Source organism: Orycteropus afer, unplaced genomic scaffold (assembly GCF_000298275.1).
Source record: "Orycteropus afer afer isolate SDZICR_OR568_19922 unplaced genomic scaffold, OryAfe1.0 scaffold00050, whole genome shotgun sequence".
NCBI lineage: Eukaryota > Metazoa > Chordata > Mammalia > Tubulidentata > Orycteropodidae > Orycteropus > Orycteropus afer.
The window spans coordinates 4883072-4901193 of record NW_006921637.1 but is presented as its reverse complement, the minus strand read 5'-3'; the positions used below and the strand labels follow the sequence as shown (position 1 = coordinate 4901193).

At 39.3% G+C, this 18122-nt stretch overlaps 1 protein-coding gene across 1 annotated transcript in view; it reads left to right on the top strand.

Moving 5' to 3' along the window:
- Positions 1-236: 236 nt before the first annotated feature.
- The window catches only part of SLC35F3 (solute carrier family 35 member F3), a 1079377-nt gene continuing 1061491 nt past the window's right edge, over positions 237-18122 (top strand). Inside the window, exons 1-2 of the mRNA XM_007938509.1 lie at positions 237-289; positions 690-919. Coding sequence (XP_007936700.1) covers positions 237-289; positions 690-919 — 283 coding nt within the window. The remainder of the gene's footprint in view (positions 290-689; positions 920-18122) is intronic.

Here is an 18122-nt window from a genome sequence, read left to right as displayed (position 1 = left end):
ACTCGTAGCCGGCTGGCCCGGAGCTGGAACTGCGCCCGCCTCGCTTCCATCTCACCAGACGCGGCCGAGGTGCTCGGGGAACGGCAGGCGTGGGCGCGAAGGGGGCGCGGGCAACCGGCTGCGGGCCCTCTCACGGGCGCGGCGTCCTGGGCCCGGTGCCCGTGTGGGCTGAGGACCTCCGGCCCGACCCCACTGCCTAGAGTCTGGGAGAGCCGGGTCCCGCTCCGCCGCTGCCTATGGGGATCCGAGAGTTTCCCGGCGGCGCACCCAGTGGCAAGACCATCGCCATGTGAGTAGCGCCCAGCCCGGCGCGCGGCAGGAGGGCTCAGGAGGGCGCGGGCAGGCTCTGAAGTCGACCCTGGCACCGGGAACCCCGCAGTCTAGAGCAGGGGAACGAAGGCAGCGAGAGCGGCTCCGAAGTTTATTTAAACCATCCTCTCCCTCGCTGTGGTCCCCAACTCTCGCTGCCTCAGGTACCCAAGCAGGACATGCGGGGGTGACCCTGCACTGAGGGCGCCCTGGGGCCAGGGTGGGCTCAGGCGGCGGGAGGAGACTAATCCCGGCCTTTGGCTGCACCTGTCCGCTGGTTCGAGGGCCGCCTGGCGCCCTTCCTCGCCCAGGATCTGCTTGTGCCCCTAAATCTCCTCCTTTATGCCCTCCCTTCCCCTCCCCCTCTCACCTGTCCACAGTGGCATGAGAAGGTCGCCAGACGTCAGTCCCCGGAGACTATCTGACATCAGCCCTCAGCTCAGGCAGCTCAAGTACTTGGTGGTGGACGAGGCCATCAAGGAGGACCTGAAATGGTCGCGCTCCGTGGAGGACCTTACCAGCGGGCCTGTGGGGCTCACGTCCATCGAAGAGCGGATTCTCCGCATCACTGGCTACTATGGTTACCAGCCCTGGGCAGCGAGCTACAAAAGTAAGACACCCCGCATTTCCCCTGCCAACTGGCTGCTCCCCTTGGGTTAACACAGCAGCTTCAGGGAGCACTCCCAGGCACGTGAGCCAGCTTCCCCCTTTGTGTCCCTGCAGATATGGACCCAGGTTTGCAACTTTTAGGAAGAGGCCTGGAGATAGAATTCTCTTGGACGTTTGGGGCTTTCTGATCCATTGGATTACACTCCTTCACCTCCACACATATCTCTCTCCTTATTCTTATCCCCTTCCTAACAATATGGGGGTGAGGGTGAGTAGTGGGACACAATATAGGGGATATCCCTATTCTGGCACACATTGAAAAACAGGCAAGAAATTCAAAGTATCTGTACTGTGTGGCTTCCCTGTGATCTTAAAGTAGTGCCTTGGTCCTGGGTTGGGACTCTGCTGGCTTAGTTGGAGACTGCAGAGTTAGCTGGCCTGGATTTGAACTAATCCCTCTGTCTCCCAATCTCTGATTATGAAGGACAATTTTTGGGGCCTTCAATTTAGATCTCACTCACTCCCTCTGCTTTAGGACTTTATCTGTTCTTTGGGCAGAGGTTCTATATGGATCATTCTAGTTATTGCCATTTGTTCCTACAAGATGAATGGTTGGTGCCAGGTGGAGCAGCTGAAACTTTTCTTTGCCAGTGAGCCCCAGATAATGTCTTTGGCTATGCTGTGATTAATTACGCAGACATTACCTGTGGGACTCGGATGACTTGGTGGACAGTTTTAATTTTTTTTGCAGTGGGAGTGAGAAGTTGGCTACAACAATCTTCAGATACCTGTAAACGTAACCATAATAAGGAGGAGCTCTGGTAGCATAGTGGCTAAGGCACTTGACTGCTAACCAGAAGGCTGGCGGTTCAAACCCACCAGCCACTCCTCGGAAGGAAGGTTGGGCAATCCTACTTCCGTAGTGATACTGCCTCGGAAACCCAAGGAGGGGTCGCTATGAGTCAGGGCTGACTCGATGGCACATAACAACAACAACAACAACCACTCTAATTTGACTACCTCATCAGTGAAAGAAATTGGTGTTTACCTATTTCCATTGCAATAAGGACTAACAGCTTGATGATTTTAAGATGTGCTTTTACCTTCTTTGCTTGAAACTGGAACATACCTTATGGGTCCTTGGGGAGAAAAGAAACCCCAGGATTTTGTAATCTAATCATATTCATAATCATATGTCTACCTATATAGATTATCCCTAACACTCTTGAGCCCAAGCCAAAGATAAGTGATATGCTACAAGTTAGCTGGTTGGTTTTAAGTTGTATACAGGTAAAAATATAGGATTTGGATGTTTTGTTTTTATGATCTTTCTTGTTTTTAAAGTACTATGATGATTACATTTCATTTGGTATAAACATTTGGAAGGTGTCTTTTCCGGTCTCCAGGCTCTGCTGCTGAAATTGTAGTTAATATACTGGTTTTGGATTATACTGAAGGAAGACAAAGGACCAAGTTCTCTTTTCTGCATAAAAACACTAGGAATAGAATAACAAGAATCAAAACCCATTGGACTAATGACACAAAATGGTTCAAGTAGAAACTGTTGAATTGGTGTATGTTTTGCTCAATAACAACAAGAAAATAAATAAATAAATAAAACCCATTGGAAACCATTTTTCTTATAGGTCTGGATAGGACACTAAATTTGCAGTCCTGCTTTCTTAATAACTAAAAGCAATGATACAGATTACAGTCTTCACAGATCCATCTGCTTATCCTCTTACATTAGAAGGTTTGTCTTTATAAGTCTGTCTGTGACTGGCTCTGTGTGTTTTGGGAGAATTATCATTAAGCTTTGTGGCTTCACAGGTCAGCAAGGAGCTTGTAGCAGCAATAGATACTTTGGTACAAACATACTTTATATATTAAAGCAGGAGAAAGGCAATATAGAAAATAAGCTCCTGCACCACCAGTGATATTCTTAAATACCTCTCTCTGAGCTTCTTTAAGTGGTAAATATCAGTAGACCAGGGCACAGTGGTCACTGTGATAGCAATAAAATCAGTCTTTCTATTCCTGTGAGTATTCTTCTTTATTCCAAGATATTTCCTTTTTACTACATACTTTAGGTTACAACTGACATTTTGAACGAATTAATTGAATTTTAAGTTTAAATATAAAGAGTCTAATGTTTTATTAATATATATGAAGTGGTTCTAGAAAAGTATTTTTAATGCCTGCCATTTCTACTCAAGCAGAAAAAAATAATAAAGAGGCTTATCTGTCTGTAGATATTAGCTAATTATTTTATTTGTTGGTTAATGATTCTGCTCAATAAACTGGAAGACGTAATGATCACAAGATGATCTCAGGATAATTTCATGATCTCCAGAGGAATTTAGCAATGCTCCAAGCCAAATCCTTAACAATAATACATTGCACGTCAGTTACCTTTAAGGTGATTTATCTGTGTCCTAGCTGAAGGAGTTGCCAAGTGAGAGTTTCTAAACTATTTGATAAGTACAAGTCAGCTGCCTTTGTAGCAGCAGAAATCATTTTAATGACCAAGTATACTTAATTTTTGTACTCTTAATTTTTAGATTTTATTTTTGGTAGTTTGATAAATAAGGTATTTGTAAAGAGTGCACCTTTGCTCAGTATTCTCAGCCCAGTCAATAAAAGTCACAAGTCTCAACATAGAAAGTAACTTTTGGGGGAAGAAATTATTTTTTAAAAAAATTCTAAAGGCTCCTGGATTTGAGAGAGATGGTTTGCTTGGAACATTCCACTGACAAACTATAAGGAAGTTGGGGAGGGTTGCATTTCTCTTCTCAGTGGCTAATGTCCTCTGAAGCGCCACATTTTATGTGTTTAAACCAAACTGGTCAGCAGTATTTTTAGTGATTCTTTGCATTCCCAGCTGTGTGTGCAGAGCCCACCCAGAAAGCACCTGATCCATGGTAGTTGCTCAATAGATGTTTTTTGAATAATGAATGGATGCTGCCTGAAATATTGACCTCTGGAAGAGTAACCTTTGAATATACCTTCTTTGGTGATTTGTGCCATTAATTATTTATGCAAACTTAGTTTGGAATTGCTTTATTCCTTCCTTGTTCTTCCATCTTAAATACCATCCTTGGCTTTCTGAACCATAGCCTAGAGCAGAATTCTCAATGACAAGTTTTTGTTTATACTAGGATTTCTTATTCTCAATATTCCTGACATTTATTTCTATAATTCTTTGCTGTAGGGTATAGTCCTGTGCGTTGTAAGATATTTAGTAGCATCCCTGTTCTGTCTTTATTAGATGACAGTAACACTCTCACCACCATCAAATGGTGAAAACAAAAAAATATCTCTAACTAACTAACCAGTTGCCATTGAATCGATTCTGCCTAATGGTGACCTCATGTGTTTCAGAGTAGATACATGCTCCACAGTGTTTTCAATGGCTGATATTTTTGCAAGTAGATCACCCTACCTTTCTTCTGAGTGTCTCTGGGTGGATTTGAACCACTAACTTTTCCATTAATAGACCAACACTTAACCATTTTGTGTCACCTAGCAACCCCTCACAAAAGCTCTAGGCATTGTGAAATGCCCTGTAGGCGTAAAGAATCCTGTAGAGAATCATTACGTTAGCACACACCCTGAATTTATGCTCCATATGAGCTTTCTTCTGCTGCTCAGTAGTGCTAAACTGGCAGACCTGCCTTCTGATTTCCTGATCTCTTTTCACTTGTCTTTCTGGACCACTTAGGCATTTGTGACTAGCTAGATTTGGGAAGGGGGGGGAAGCCTTCTGAAGCTTTGAAAGAGCCAGTTGCTTCTGCAGCTAACATGATTCTTCATCCACTCACCATAATTGGTACCCTGCAGAATGTGCTTTAGAAATCAGAACAATTTGAGTATTTGAGTAGTTTTCCTTTTCTCCTCTCACTTTTTACAAGAGAAGAGAAATGATTGACTGGAATATCTTCTGCACTCCCCTTTCTTCTCACCTCTTTGATGTAGGCACTGAATAGGGAGGAGATAATTATAGAAGGGAAGGGGTGGGCAAAGGTCAAGAACCCATCTGTATAGGGGATCCCCAGACCTAAGTGTGTGACATTGGAGGGTAATTGGTGGCATTTCAACACAGGAATGTTTGAGGTAGAATTTCTTGGAGATCCCAGAGGGAGGTTATTAGCAGGATGCAGGAGCATCTATAAATGCTACTTTATGTTCATTTAGCAAACTTTTCTTAAGCATTTATTATATGCCAGAATATAAAGATAAGTGATCGATAATGAGGCTCATGATAGATAAGTGATAGATAGTGGACTGGTATGCCTTCATCAAGGAACACTGATAAAATCATGAATGTAGAAAGTAAGTTCATTAGGGATGATTATTTACCCTCATACTAAGGATGCTTGTCTTTTAAAAATGTTTTCTTAAAGGCTGTTTTTAAATAGTGAACTCCTAATCACTTTTCTAGCAGTTCCTTTTTAGAAACAACCTTTTGTTGTGTGTGTGGGGAAGGGTAGGAAAAATCATGTTTATAGCATTAAAACAAACTTCATCTGTCTTTTGAGTGGCTTTATTAATACTAAATGGTGCTTGTATGTTCAGATAAAAATGATTTTTTTTTTTTTCCAGAATGTGGTAGGTTTCATTTTAAATCACATGCAGAGTAAAAGATAAGTTAGTTCCAAGTGAGCAGTTCAGGATGTGTCTGACCATCCCATCTCTAGCCCATTTCAGCCTGACACTGTCAGTGGAACCCCAGCAGGACCCCACAGAATATCAAACAAAAGCAAGATTAACTGGGTGAAGTTTTGTAGTTCAAGCCAAAAAATGTAGGTGCTGAACAGCACAGGTGGTGATGATGAAATTGCATGTCTCAAGATGCTTCAGATTTAAATATTGTAAAAGATTTGTATGAAGTACTATGAGTGGGTTTATGGGGAAAGACTACCATTTCACTCTCCATGTACTTTCAGACTGAATCATGAGTATAAGTTGTTGACATAAGTACCAGTCCTAACTGGAACAGTGGCTCATAGTATAATTGAATTCATGGTGAGGAACTTCTGTTTGATCTTCCAAAAATAGTAAAGGTCAGGTCCGCAGTTCAAAAATGACCCACTTGTAAGAGATTTATAATTTGGTTGTAAAAGTTTATTCTAGAATGGAGCTTGGCATATGAAATACAAGATTGAAAAGATTTAAAAATAAAAAGAGTTGGAGGGTAGGTTGGTGAATATTAAAGCAGAGTATATTCCAATATCTAAGAGAGTGAATTTCATTCCTGAATATAAATGGAAGATAACAATTTAGTAAATAGTTTTCTGAGATTCAGTAAAGTTAAAATGCAGAACTATTATCAGTTAAGGAAACATAGTACTCCTCAGTTCTGTCAGATCATTGATGGTGGGTTATAAACCATTTGCATCTGGCTTTGAAGGGAAAATGAGCTAAAACAAAAATAATAATATGGTATGCATTTATAAGAAAAATTGGAGCAGGCATATTTTAGAATGTCTTCTTTTATCCACAAAAAACTGGGTCCATTTCCTAGCATAACTAAAGCCAATAAAGACACACTGAGATGAGGAGTAGAATGAGGAGTAGATGAGGCTTTATTGAGATTGTACATGAGCTGAGACAGAGAAATTCCTTCAGATTCTGTCTGACAAGGTGCTTTCCAGGCTCCTTTTCATTAGGGAGGGATTACATCAAAACCATGTTATACATAAAATTTCTTTTAGATTTTTATTTGTCAGTAACCTGACTCATTATGTGGTTAATTTTTATGGCTTCTTTCTAGCGTCAGTAATCTCCTGACCACATGTTTTCCAAAAAATTTCTTTTTGTTCTTCTTTTATCTCCCTCTCTGAGGAACATTGTGTGTCATTCTTAGTTCATAGTGGCCCACTTACCTGCTCTGTATCACATCCACAGGTGGTCCCTTGGCGTCCAGACTTATATAACATCTTAGCTGCTGCACATGAGACCAGGGTGGGCTTCTGACACACACTGACTCCATCAGTTCCTCTCTCCTCAGAATTTAAGAATACATCAGGAGTTTTGGATCTGGTCTAGGCTAGGATCTTGAGTTGAGGAGATGCTGTGAGGGTCTATTCTGTCTTCCATATAGATGGAGAGGCAGAGAAAAACAATCTACATAGGATAATAAGGCAGGCGTGTAAGACAGCCTAGAGAGAACCTTGGCGATTTCCAGATTCCATTCTGTATTCTATTTCCTTCCTAGTCAAAGTATTGCTGTAAATCTTCTAAACTCCACAAGACATCACTGTTGCAATGCAACAGCCCTCTTTCCTGCTAAGGGAGCAAAAGCTGGGTTTGTTCCTTGCAACTCACCACTCCTATTTGAATAAGATTTCTGAGCCAATTCTATTCAGGCCCATGCAGAGCAAAGCAACCATATACAGACCAAAGAATTTTCAGTTGAAAATAAATCCTTTCCTAACTGCTGAGATAATAAAAAGGTCTCAGAGCCAGAGTCATTAGACAGCATCTGGAAGGGGTAGACACCTAGTCACCTCACCTGGACTAAGTATTCCATTGATCTGTGGCTGGGGAGTGAACTAGATTTATTTTTCCCTCATGATGTCTTTTGAATCAATTCACTGGTGAATATGTATTGCTCAGTAGAATAAAGGATCAATTTTGTTTCATTATCTTATTGCAGAGCCTAGAAAGAGACTACACAATTAGACACTGGTGAATTCTTTTGGTTAAGGATGATGATAAACCCTTAAACATTGCTGAAGACATGAAAAAATGTACATTTTCCTCTCATACAGCTTGAGAATTCCTAGGTTATGAAGGATTTGAGATTGTAGGAAATAAATTGCTTGATTCAGGTGATTTGCAACACAGTAGGATGAAGCCTCTTTTGGAATCCTGAGACATGGAGAAGTTCAATATAATTTCTCAGAACAGTTTTCTGGTTTTGATAAATGTTTTCTGTCATTCTAATTTTCTTCTTGTCAATCTGTTATGTGTCATTATGCAGTCCTTGACTAGATAAGAATCTGTTAGGAAATTATTTTTATCCTATTTCGCCATCTACTTTATGACTACATAGTATTTTAAAAATTTGAGTTTCTATCCTCAAAATTTAATTCAGAAGTACCAGAAAATACATACTTCTTAGTGTATGTTGACTTTTCTTCCTTTTTTTTAAATGTCTTCTCATTTTTGAAGAACATATATTAAGTTTTCCTCATACAAGAAAAATGAATATAATTGCAATTGTACATATGAAAAGGGTTATGTAGAGCATTCTTCTTAGTGTTTTTTATTTTAATGATGAGAAGTCCATTATACTGGCTTGTGATACCAAGGAAGTATTAGAAGTCCCCTCTACTAATTTTAAGAATTAGCCAATGAAATGAATAGCTTGGAGACCATTTAAATGCCATAATGTAGAACCACAAATTTCAAAAGTTTATAAAAACTCATATAACATTGTACTTTCAGTGAAAGTGTACACAGCAAATTAGGTCCCATTTAACAATTTTTATGCAAATTTTCAGTGACATTGGTTATATTTTTCACAATATGTCAGTTTTCTAATTAATTCCATTCTGGATGTTTTCTTCCAGTAATTTGGTTTCCCTGTCTGTCCTCTTACCCTTTCATTTTTGTTTTTGACATATTGTTGGCCATTTAATCTCATACAGATGACTTTTTAGAGCTGTGCAGTATTTACAGGTACTATATTTTATAAGCCAGTCTATTATTTAGCTAAAAGGTGACCTCAGAGGATAGTTTCTGTTCAAGGTTTAAGGAGTATCTCAGAATGATAGTCTCAGAGGGTCCTCTAGTCTCCAGTAAGTCTGGACTTTTGCAGAATTTGAGTTCTGTTCTACATTTTTCTCATATTTTACCTGGGTCCATCTATTGTGCCCCTGCTCAGAATGGTCATTGTCAGTAGCTGGGCACCATCTAGTTCTTCTGATCCCAGGGTTCATGGAGAATATTAGTATTGTACACTAGTTTCTTCTGTGAGTCTTTGTTTATTTCTTTCTCTTTTGTTCTGGACTAGAAGAGACCAATAGTTGTATTTTAAGTGGCTGTTCATAAGCTTTTAAGACTCCAGACACTGCTCACCAAATTAGGATGTACAACATAAGCTTTATGAACTATAGTATGCTGGTTGACAGACTTCTCCCACCAAGCTATGGTCCTAAGCCTTTAAACCCAGAAAACAAATCCCTTAAGGTTTAGTTAGTTGTCTAAGTATATCCTTTACTGTTCCTGTATGTCATTTATCATAAAGATAAATATACCTGCATGCATATCCATACCTATATACACATATATAGAGTTCCATCTGTATGTGCACACATATGTACACACACATACGTACCCCTACTCATATATGCATATATACATAATGCATTACATATATGTAGTTACATACATATTTTTTTGTGTTGGTGATGTTGTTATAAGATTATATGTGTCATATCCTTTATGGATGCGTATCCAAAAGCATCCTTTCTCTTGTTTATTTCTTAGTTACATCATTTGCCTAGGCCAAGTTGTGCTCTCTTCACACATATTCATGCTATCTTTCTTATCTCCCAAAAAAGAAAATAAAATCAAAGAGAAAAACCAGATAGGGAAAATAACAGATATTTAATATCTAGAGGGGAGCTCTGGTAGCATAGTGGCTAAGGCACTTGACTGCTAACCAGAAGGCTGGCGGTTCAAACCCACCAGCCACTCCTCAGAAAGAAGAAGGGGCAATTTACTTCCGTAGTGATACTGCCTCGGAAACCCAAGGAGGGGTCGCTATGAGTTGGGTCCGACTGGATGGCACATAACAACAACAACAACAGTATCTAGAGAGTGACTCCCCCACTCCCTCTTCATCCCTGGTTACCACAAATGAATGTTCAATCTGTGTATATACCCATGCTTGTAAAAGTGAGATCATGCAATATGTCTTCTTGTGATTGACTTATTTCATGCAGCATAAGTCCTTCAGATTCATATACATTATAATATGTTTTGGGAGCTCATCATTGTTCTTTGTAACTGTGTAGTATTCAATTCTATGTATGTCCCACATTTTTTAAATCTGTTCATCTGTTGATGGGTACACAAACTTTTTTACATTAAGCCAGCATTTTGCTTTATTCAATGTTAAATGTTAATTTTATATAGATTTAGCTGATTTTATGCAGTATGTGTGTTTTCAAAGTTATAGTTAAATAAAATTTGTATAAATGAAATGTATTTTTAAAACATAAAAAAATTAAATATAGGAAAATGATAAAACAATTTTGGTGGTAAATACAGGCAGAATGGCTTAAAAGTAAAGACAGCAAGACTCCGTCATGCTTGCTTTGGACACATATCAGGAAAGACCAGTTGCTAGAAAGGACATCATGTTTGGTAAAGTAGAGGGTCAGTAAAAGTAAAAGAGGGAAACTTTCCATGAGATTCACTGACATGATGGCTGCAACAATAGGCGCAAACATACCGAACATTGTGAGGATGGTCCAGAACTGGGCAGTGTTTCATTCTGTTACTCATAAGGTCACCATAAGTTGGAGACAATTCTATAGCAACTAACAATAAAAAGAAAAGCTTAGTACTGATACACGTGTAATTGTATTTTTTCTGTCTGTAACTGATATCGTATCTTGTGATTTTCTCATAATATATTGAGGAGTTCCAGTGTGGCTCTTGGAAGGTGGAACACTTTTAAACTAGACCCCATCATTTCCATGGTCTCTCCTGAGAAGCCTGTGAACCAAGAAGGGGTTTAGAAAATCACTGCATGAAATTCCAGACACTACTCTTGGAGGGATTATTTGTAAATTTCTGAGAAGTAGATCAGACAATAGAAAGTCCATGAATGCATATTGATTTATTCATTAATTCATAATGTTCTTCTAAATGGCACTAAATGTCCTCATGCCTAAGGTAAACATACTAAGTATATAATATAGTTGCTATTTCCTAGAAAATTACATAGTAGGGAGACAAGACATACATGCATTAATCAGTAATGTCACTATATTTTCCTTGCTCTTGGGCATGAGTATGTCTTGAGATCATTTCACAGGTACACCACATGGAACAGGAGAGGGTGCAGAAATGCTACATTGTATTAAGGAGAGAGTATCCACTGAGCTAAGAAGCCTTAATTGTCCAGTCGTTAAGCACTTGGCTACTAACGGAAATCTATGTGCTGAGCAAATAATCCGAGAAGGTGGACTATATGAAGAAGAATGTGGCATCAGAATTGGGGAAAGAATCATTAACATCCTGCAATATGCTGATGATACAGCTTTGCTTGCTAAAAGTGAAGATGACTTGAAACACGTACTGATGAAGATTGAAGAATACGGTCTGCAGTATGGGTTACATCTCAATATAAAGCAAATAAAAAAATCCTCACAACTGGACCTATAAGCAGCATTACAATAAGTGGAGAAAAGATTGAAGTTGTCAAAGCCTCACGTTGCTTGGTTCTACAATCAATACCAATGGAAGCAGCAGTCAGGACATCAGTTGACGTATAGCACTGGGTAAGTTGGCTGCAAAGGACGTTTCAAGTGCCGAGGATCAAAGATGTCCCCTTGAGGATTAAGGTGTGCCTGGCACAAGCCATGATGTTTTCAATCACCTCATATGCATGTGAGAGATGGACAATGAATAAGGAAGACCAAAGAAGAATTGATGCTTTTGAGTTGTGGTGCTAGGTAAGAATGCTGAACGTACAATGGACTGCAAAAAGAACTAACAGATCTGTCCTGGAGGAAGTGCAGTTGGAATGCTCTTTGGAAGCAGGAATGGCCAGACTTTGTCTCACCTAGTTTGGTCAGGTTATCGGAAGGGACCATTCCCTGGAGAAGGATGTCATGTTCAGTAAGGTGGAGTGTCAACAAAAGAGGGGAAGGCCCTCAAAGAGATGAATTGACACAGTGGCAACAGTGATGGGCTTAAATATAGCAAGGATCATGGAGCTGGTGTGGGACTGTATTTTGTTCTGCTTTGCATAGGGTCACTATGAGTCGGAGATGACTTGATGGCACCTAACAACAACAACAACTAACAGAAAAGTCTGCTGTTTGAATCCATCTACTGCTCCACAGGAGAAAGATGTGACAGTCTGCTTTTGTAAGGTTTACAGCCTTGGAAAGCCTTTGGGCATCACTATGAGGCAGAATTGACTTGACAGCAACAGGTTTGTTTGTTTGTTTAGGTTTTATCCATTGAGCTGGGAATGGGAACAATTGCTTGGTTTCAGAGTAAATTGCCCACAAGATCAGAGAAAGTCAAAACTGAAATTATGTTTCAAACAGTTTTTATAAGAAGCAGCATGAGTAAAGGTACTAACTCTGAAGGAAGAGAGATGACAACTGCTTTACAAAACTGCTGTGAACATTTGTGTGGGTCTCTTAGATCAATTTAAGCATTCATTTCTGTTGGCTATTCATCCAGGAGTAGAATTTCAGGATTGTGTTGTTGATGGGGTATATTCTAAGGTGGCCCCCAATCACCCCTGCTTTCTGGGCCCCACACCCTTGTATAATCTCCTCCCCTCCCAGGTGGGTGGACTTGATGCTTGCTTCTAACCAGTGGACTATGGCATGTGATGTGCTATCAGTACTGATTATATTACATTATCTATGATTTTACCTTGTTAGCAAACTTCCTTGGTAATCTCTTTCCATTGCCAGATTTGATGTGTTGGGAGGCTCATATGGCAAGAAACTTCAAGGGACTTCTAAGAGCTGAGGGGACTTCTGGCCAATAGCCAGCTAAATGTTAAAGTTCTCTTAGTCTCCCAGTCACAGGAACTCAATGTTGCCAACAAATGTGCAAGCAGAAAAATGAATCCTTTCTTAGCTCAGATTCTAGATAGGAACCCAGCCCTGGCCAGAACCTTTACCTCAATCTTATATGACCCTAAGCAGGGGATAGGTAAGCTGTACCCAGACTTCTGACTCTCAGAAACTGAGATAGTAAATATAGGTTGTTTTATACCACTAAGTCTGTGATCACTCATTATATAGCAATATATAACTAATGCAACGATGAATCAGTCAGGTTTCAACCAGAGAATCAGAACGACTAGACGTATAGAATTTTTGTTCCAAAAATCACTATTACTTATTTATTTGTTTATTTTGGTTTCTCAATATTGTTGGTTTCTAATTATTTGATTTCAATAAAATTGAAGGACATAATTATACCAATAAAAATACAATTATTGTGAAAAATCACTATGTAAATTTTTGATATATAACCAGGAATGAAGTAAATGAAATAAATGAATGATACTCATGAAGTAGAGCTCCTTATATATCCATCATCTAATTTATTTAAAAAAGGTTTTTCAGTGTTTAGACCTGTAACAATTAATAAACCAAAAAAAAAAAAAAAACCACTGCCATCGAGTTGGATCTGACTCATAGTGACCCCTCCTAGGCTTTCTGAGGCAGTATCACTACAGTAGATTGCCTAACCTTCCTTCTGAGGAGTGGCTGGTGGGTTTGAACCACCAGCCTTCTGGTTAGCAGTCAAATGCCTTAGGAACTACACCACAATAGTAATAGAATAAATGCTAAACTTTCATTCTGGGATTAGTAATCATGTATAGATACATTAACTACTTGAAAAATATTGCCCAATACATTTAATTAAGGCATGACTCTAGTAATTATACTTATGTTTCATAATTATAAAAATTCTAATATGTTTACATAATTTCAATTTTTAAATATTGATAAAAATAGAAATTATTACCCTATCCAGAAGATAGTTTTGAACACTTAGAGACTAAACTTCCATTTTTGTCTCAAAGTATGATAGGATGACTAATGGGTAACATGCTTCACAGAGAAGTATGCAAGGGAGAAAAGAAATGGTTTTAAATTTCTGACTGTAAAATAAAATCTTATTTATCTTTTACTAACTGGATGATGGTACATATCAAATCTACCATCCTTAGATTGCCTTAGATGCATTAAAAAGGTAACATAATTTTAATTTTAATATTTACAAATTCTGAAAATTATATCACTTATAACTAAAATAACTAAAATTTGTGATAAAAAATTAGAAGTTTCAACTAAAACAGTGAGGAGAGAGGGCCCAGATGATGGACGAGGCAAATATACTATCCAGACCCTCTACAACAGAGACCCTACAAACCAAGTGCAATGGATACAGATGACAATCCTGGAAACAGAGCTTCAAATGGAAGGATAAAATGTAGATCAAATACCAATTGGAGGAAGAGAGTAAACAAAAACAGTAAACAAAGAGGCATATGGAGTGGTAAGTTGCCAATGGCTGAACATAGCATGGTGGCCATTATGAGTTATTGCAAGCAGCGTTCTGATCAGGGCAGGAATCAGATAACCAGTTCCACTTGCCCAGGAATGCACTGGCACCTTCATTGATGATCAGCAACCAAAGAGGTGTGATAACTCCCTTACCCCACATAATCTCCTGATGACCAGAGCCATGAACCCTTGCCATCCCCACTTACTGGCAGTGGGACCAACCACTCCTACTGCCAGTATTATGGTGTTTTTTTTTTCTTCTTAGTTCATGCCCCCCACGTTTTTTCTTCATTTTAATCCCTCTTCTCCTTTTGTTTTGTTTTGTTTTGTTTTGCTATCATGGAACTGACACCGTGCTGCCATGGTTTCCTTGGTCAGCAGCACCCACTCCTGGACTTCCACAGTTAGCAGTGTGCTCTCATGGAGCAAGTGCCTTGCTGCCACCAAAGCCATGTTTGGTGGCCAGTGCTTGCACAAGTACTGTACTGCTTTTATTTTCTTTTTTCTTTTTCCCCTCTTTTTCCTTTATTTTACTACTTTTCTTTCTTTCTTTTTTTTTTTTTTTTTCAGTTGACTAACATTTATTTCTTCAATACATTCACCAACTGAGCATTAAGGGCAAAGGACTACTTATAAACACTGTGTATATGAACCATCATGGTTTCAACTTTCAAGGAGTGTACAATAATAAGGGGAGGTGGTACATGGGTACAAGTACCCAGTATAAAGTAGTATTTGCTAAGTCCCATAAAAAGTAAAAAAGTAACAAAAATCACATAGATGTTTACAACAAATAGAGATCTCTTTTAGAGAAGAAAATCTTGTACAAATAGGTGGCAGTTTGACAATAACAGAAGAAAGCATAAAAGGATGAGAAAATATGTTGTGTTTGGAAACTGCAAGGCAAAGAATTTTGGGGAGAGAAGGGAGAGATAAAACTGGAAAGATATTTTCAGGCCAGATATGGAGTAGTACTTGAATTTTTTTTTTTTTTTTTAATTGTGATTTGGGTGAAAATTTACAAAGCAAATTCACTTTCCATACCGCACTTCACATACACTTTGTCTCATGACATTGACCACAATTTACCACAATGCAACATCTCTCTTCCTACTTCCTTCCGATAGTTATCTCTTCCCTGTGTCCATCCCTCCATGCACTCCTGCCCCCTGAGCTGTCTCCCTGTGCATTAAGCAGCCCTTCTTTCTACCATGATTGTTCTCTCCAGGGAGTGTATCGACCTCAGGTAAATGTTCAACTCATATGCCTGCCTATTATTTGGCTCGAAGTCACAGGCGTGGGTTCAATTCCAGACCTAATGGGCAGCTAAGGGCCATAGTCTCAGTGATTCCACCAGGCACTATCAGACCAGCAAACCTGGTCCCCCCCCTTTTTTTTTCTCCAAATGATTTTGAGTTTTGTTCCATATTGTTCTCCCTCTCTATCCAGGATCTCTTACATAGATCCACTTCCAAGTGGTTGACAGTAATAGCCAGGCACCATCTAGATCTTCTGGTCTCAAAGTCGTATAGGCTGCACATCGGATGGTGTACCAGTCGCTAGGACTAATTGCTTCCATGAATTTTGGTTTTCTTCATTCTTCTTTACTCTAGACGAGGAGAGACCCATCGCTGCATCCAGATGGCAGCTTGCAAGCTTTTAAGATCCCATTTGCTACTCACCAAAGTAGAAGGTGGAACAATGTTTTGTGCAGTATGTTATGCCAATTGAGCTTGATGTCCCCTGTGACTATGGTCCCAAGCCCACAGGTTCAACTACTTGGTCCCTCTTGGTAGCTGTCTGTCACAAAGCAGTGAATACAACCTTGTCCCTTGTCAGCTCTACTATACCCCTGGGAATTCAGATCATACCCATAAACTTTTAGGACTATTGTCTGCCAACCCTAAACCTGTTCTTGGGTACACTCCCCCCTTCATAGACATACCTAATAGTTCAGCCTGTCCACCCATCTATCCACCCATATACCCATGTTTGCCTTCATGGACAACACTGTACTATATGTGCAAAAGGTTTCATCTTTGTTGTTTGTACCTCCCATGCACCTCTCTATGTCTTTCTCTTCCTCAGTGCCCCTATATCGATCACTCACATTTAGTACATTGCCCTTCTCTTCACCCAAATACATAGTTATCTCTATTTATCTCACAGTGTTCCTTCCCCTCCACTCCCACCCTTGGTAACCGACAAAGAAAATGTCCATCCATAGATAAACCTTTCCTTGACTTTTACAATAAGGGACTAATACAATATTTGTCCTTTTGTGATTGACTTATTTCACTCAGCATAATGTCCTCCAAGTTCATCCACATTATGTGGTGTTTTTCAGATTCTACATTATTCTTTAGCATTGCATAGTATTCCATTGTGTATATGTACCATAGTTTGGTGATCCATTCCTCAGTTGATGGACACCTAGTTGTTTCCATCTTTTGGCTATTGTAAATAGTTCTGCAATGAACATGGGTGTGCATATGCCTGTTGTTGTCCTGGCTCTCACTTCTTTAGGGTATATACCTAGTAATGGAATGGCTGGGTCAAATGGTATTTCTAGTTCCAACCTTTGAAGGAATTGCCATACTGCTTTCTACAATGGTTGTACCATTTTACCATCCCACCAGCAGTTTTGGATGTTGATCTTATATCTTGCCATGATGCTAAATCTCTCAAATAGTTCCAGTAGATTTTTGACTGGGTCTCTTGGGTTTTCTAGGTATAGGATCATATCATCAGCAAATAGGGATAATTTGACTTCTTCCTTACCAATTTGGATGCCTTTGATTTCTCTTTCTTGCCTTATGGCCCTGGCTAGGACATCCAGTACAATGTTGAATAGAAGTGGTGATAGTGGACATCCTTGTCTGGTTCCTGTTCTCAAGAGGAATGGTTTCAGTCCCTCTCCATTGAGAATAATGTTGGCTGTTGATTTGCATAAATGCACTTTATTATATTGAGGATGTCCCTTCTATTCCTCTTTTGCTGAGAGTCTTGATCAGGAATGGGTGTTGGATTTTATCAAATGCCTTTTCTGCATCAATTGTTATGATCATGTGGTTCTTCTTTGTTTTATTTACATGGTGGATGAAAAAAGATAGAAAAGGAGAATAATGAATAAAAAGAAATGGAAAAAATGCAAAAAAGAAAAACAAGGAATGGGGTTAAGTATAAGAAAAAAGGGAAAAACAAAAAAATTGAAAAAAAAATTGCAACCAGGAACAGGGAAAGTAAAAAATAAAGCTGAAAACTAGGACTGGGAGGGGAAGAATAAAGAATAATAGTAAAAAGTAGAAAAGTATTAATTATAATAGTAGTTTTAAAACAGACAGATACAAGTAAACTTAAAACCCAAAAAAAAGAAAGAGAAAAAAAATAAATAAAAATAAGAGAAGAAAAACATGCATTTGGGCAGGAAAGTTATGGCCCATGAAAGAACTACTTCCAGGACTGGAACTTGAAGGAAGCTGGAAAAATCCAGAAAAATGATTTATTAAAAATATATAAATAACATAATTAAAGGCCACAGACAAGTCCTGGCAAGATGGCAGACTAGGCAGAAAGACTGCACACACCTCTTCAACAAAGAAAAGGTAAACCAATTAACACAGACACAGAAGATAATCTTGGACCCCTGAGCCTTGAAGAGAAGGATATAGAAGTGGAATAAACCCCAACTAGCAGAAGAATTTGCATGAAAATACCAAAAAAAGGAGACATACAGAGCTGCGTTCTGGCAGTGATCCTGAGTGATCCTTACAGCACAGACAGCTTGGAGATTCCTGAGTGGTGGTAGGACCTAAGAATTAACCTAAAAATCACCCTGCCAGCCAGGGACTGCGCGGACAGTGCACCGTGGCTGGGGAACAAGCAGAGAAGGTGAGGAGAAGGGTGGGCTGAGCTGTG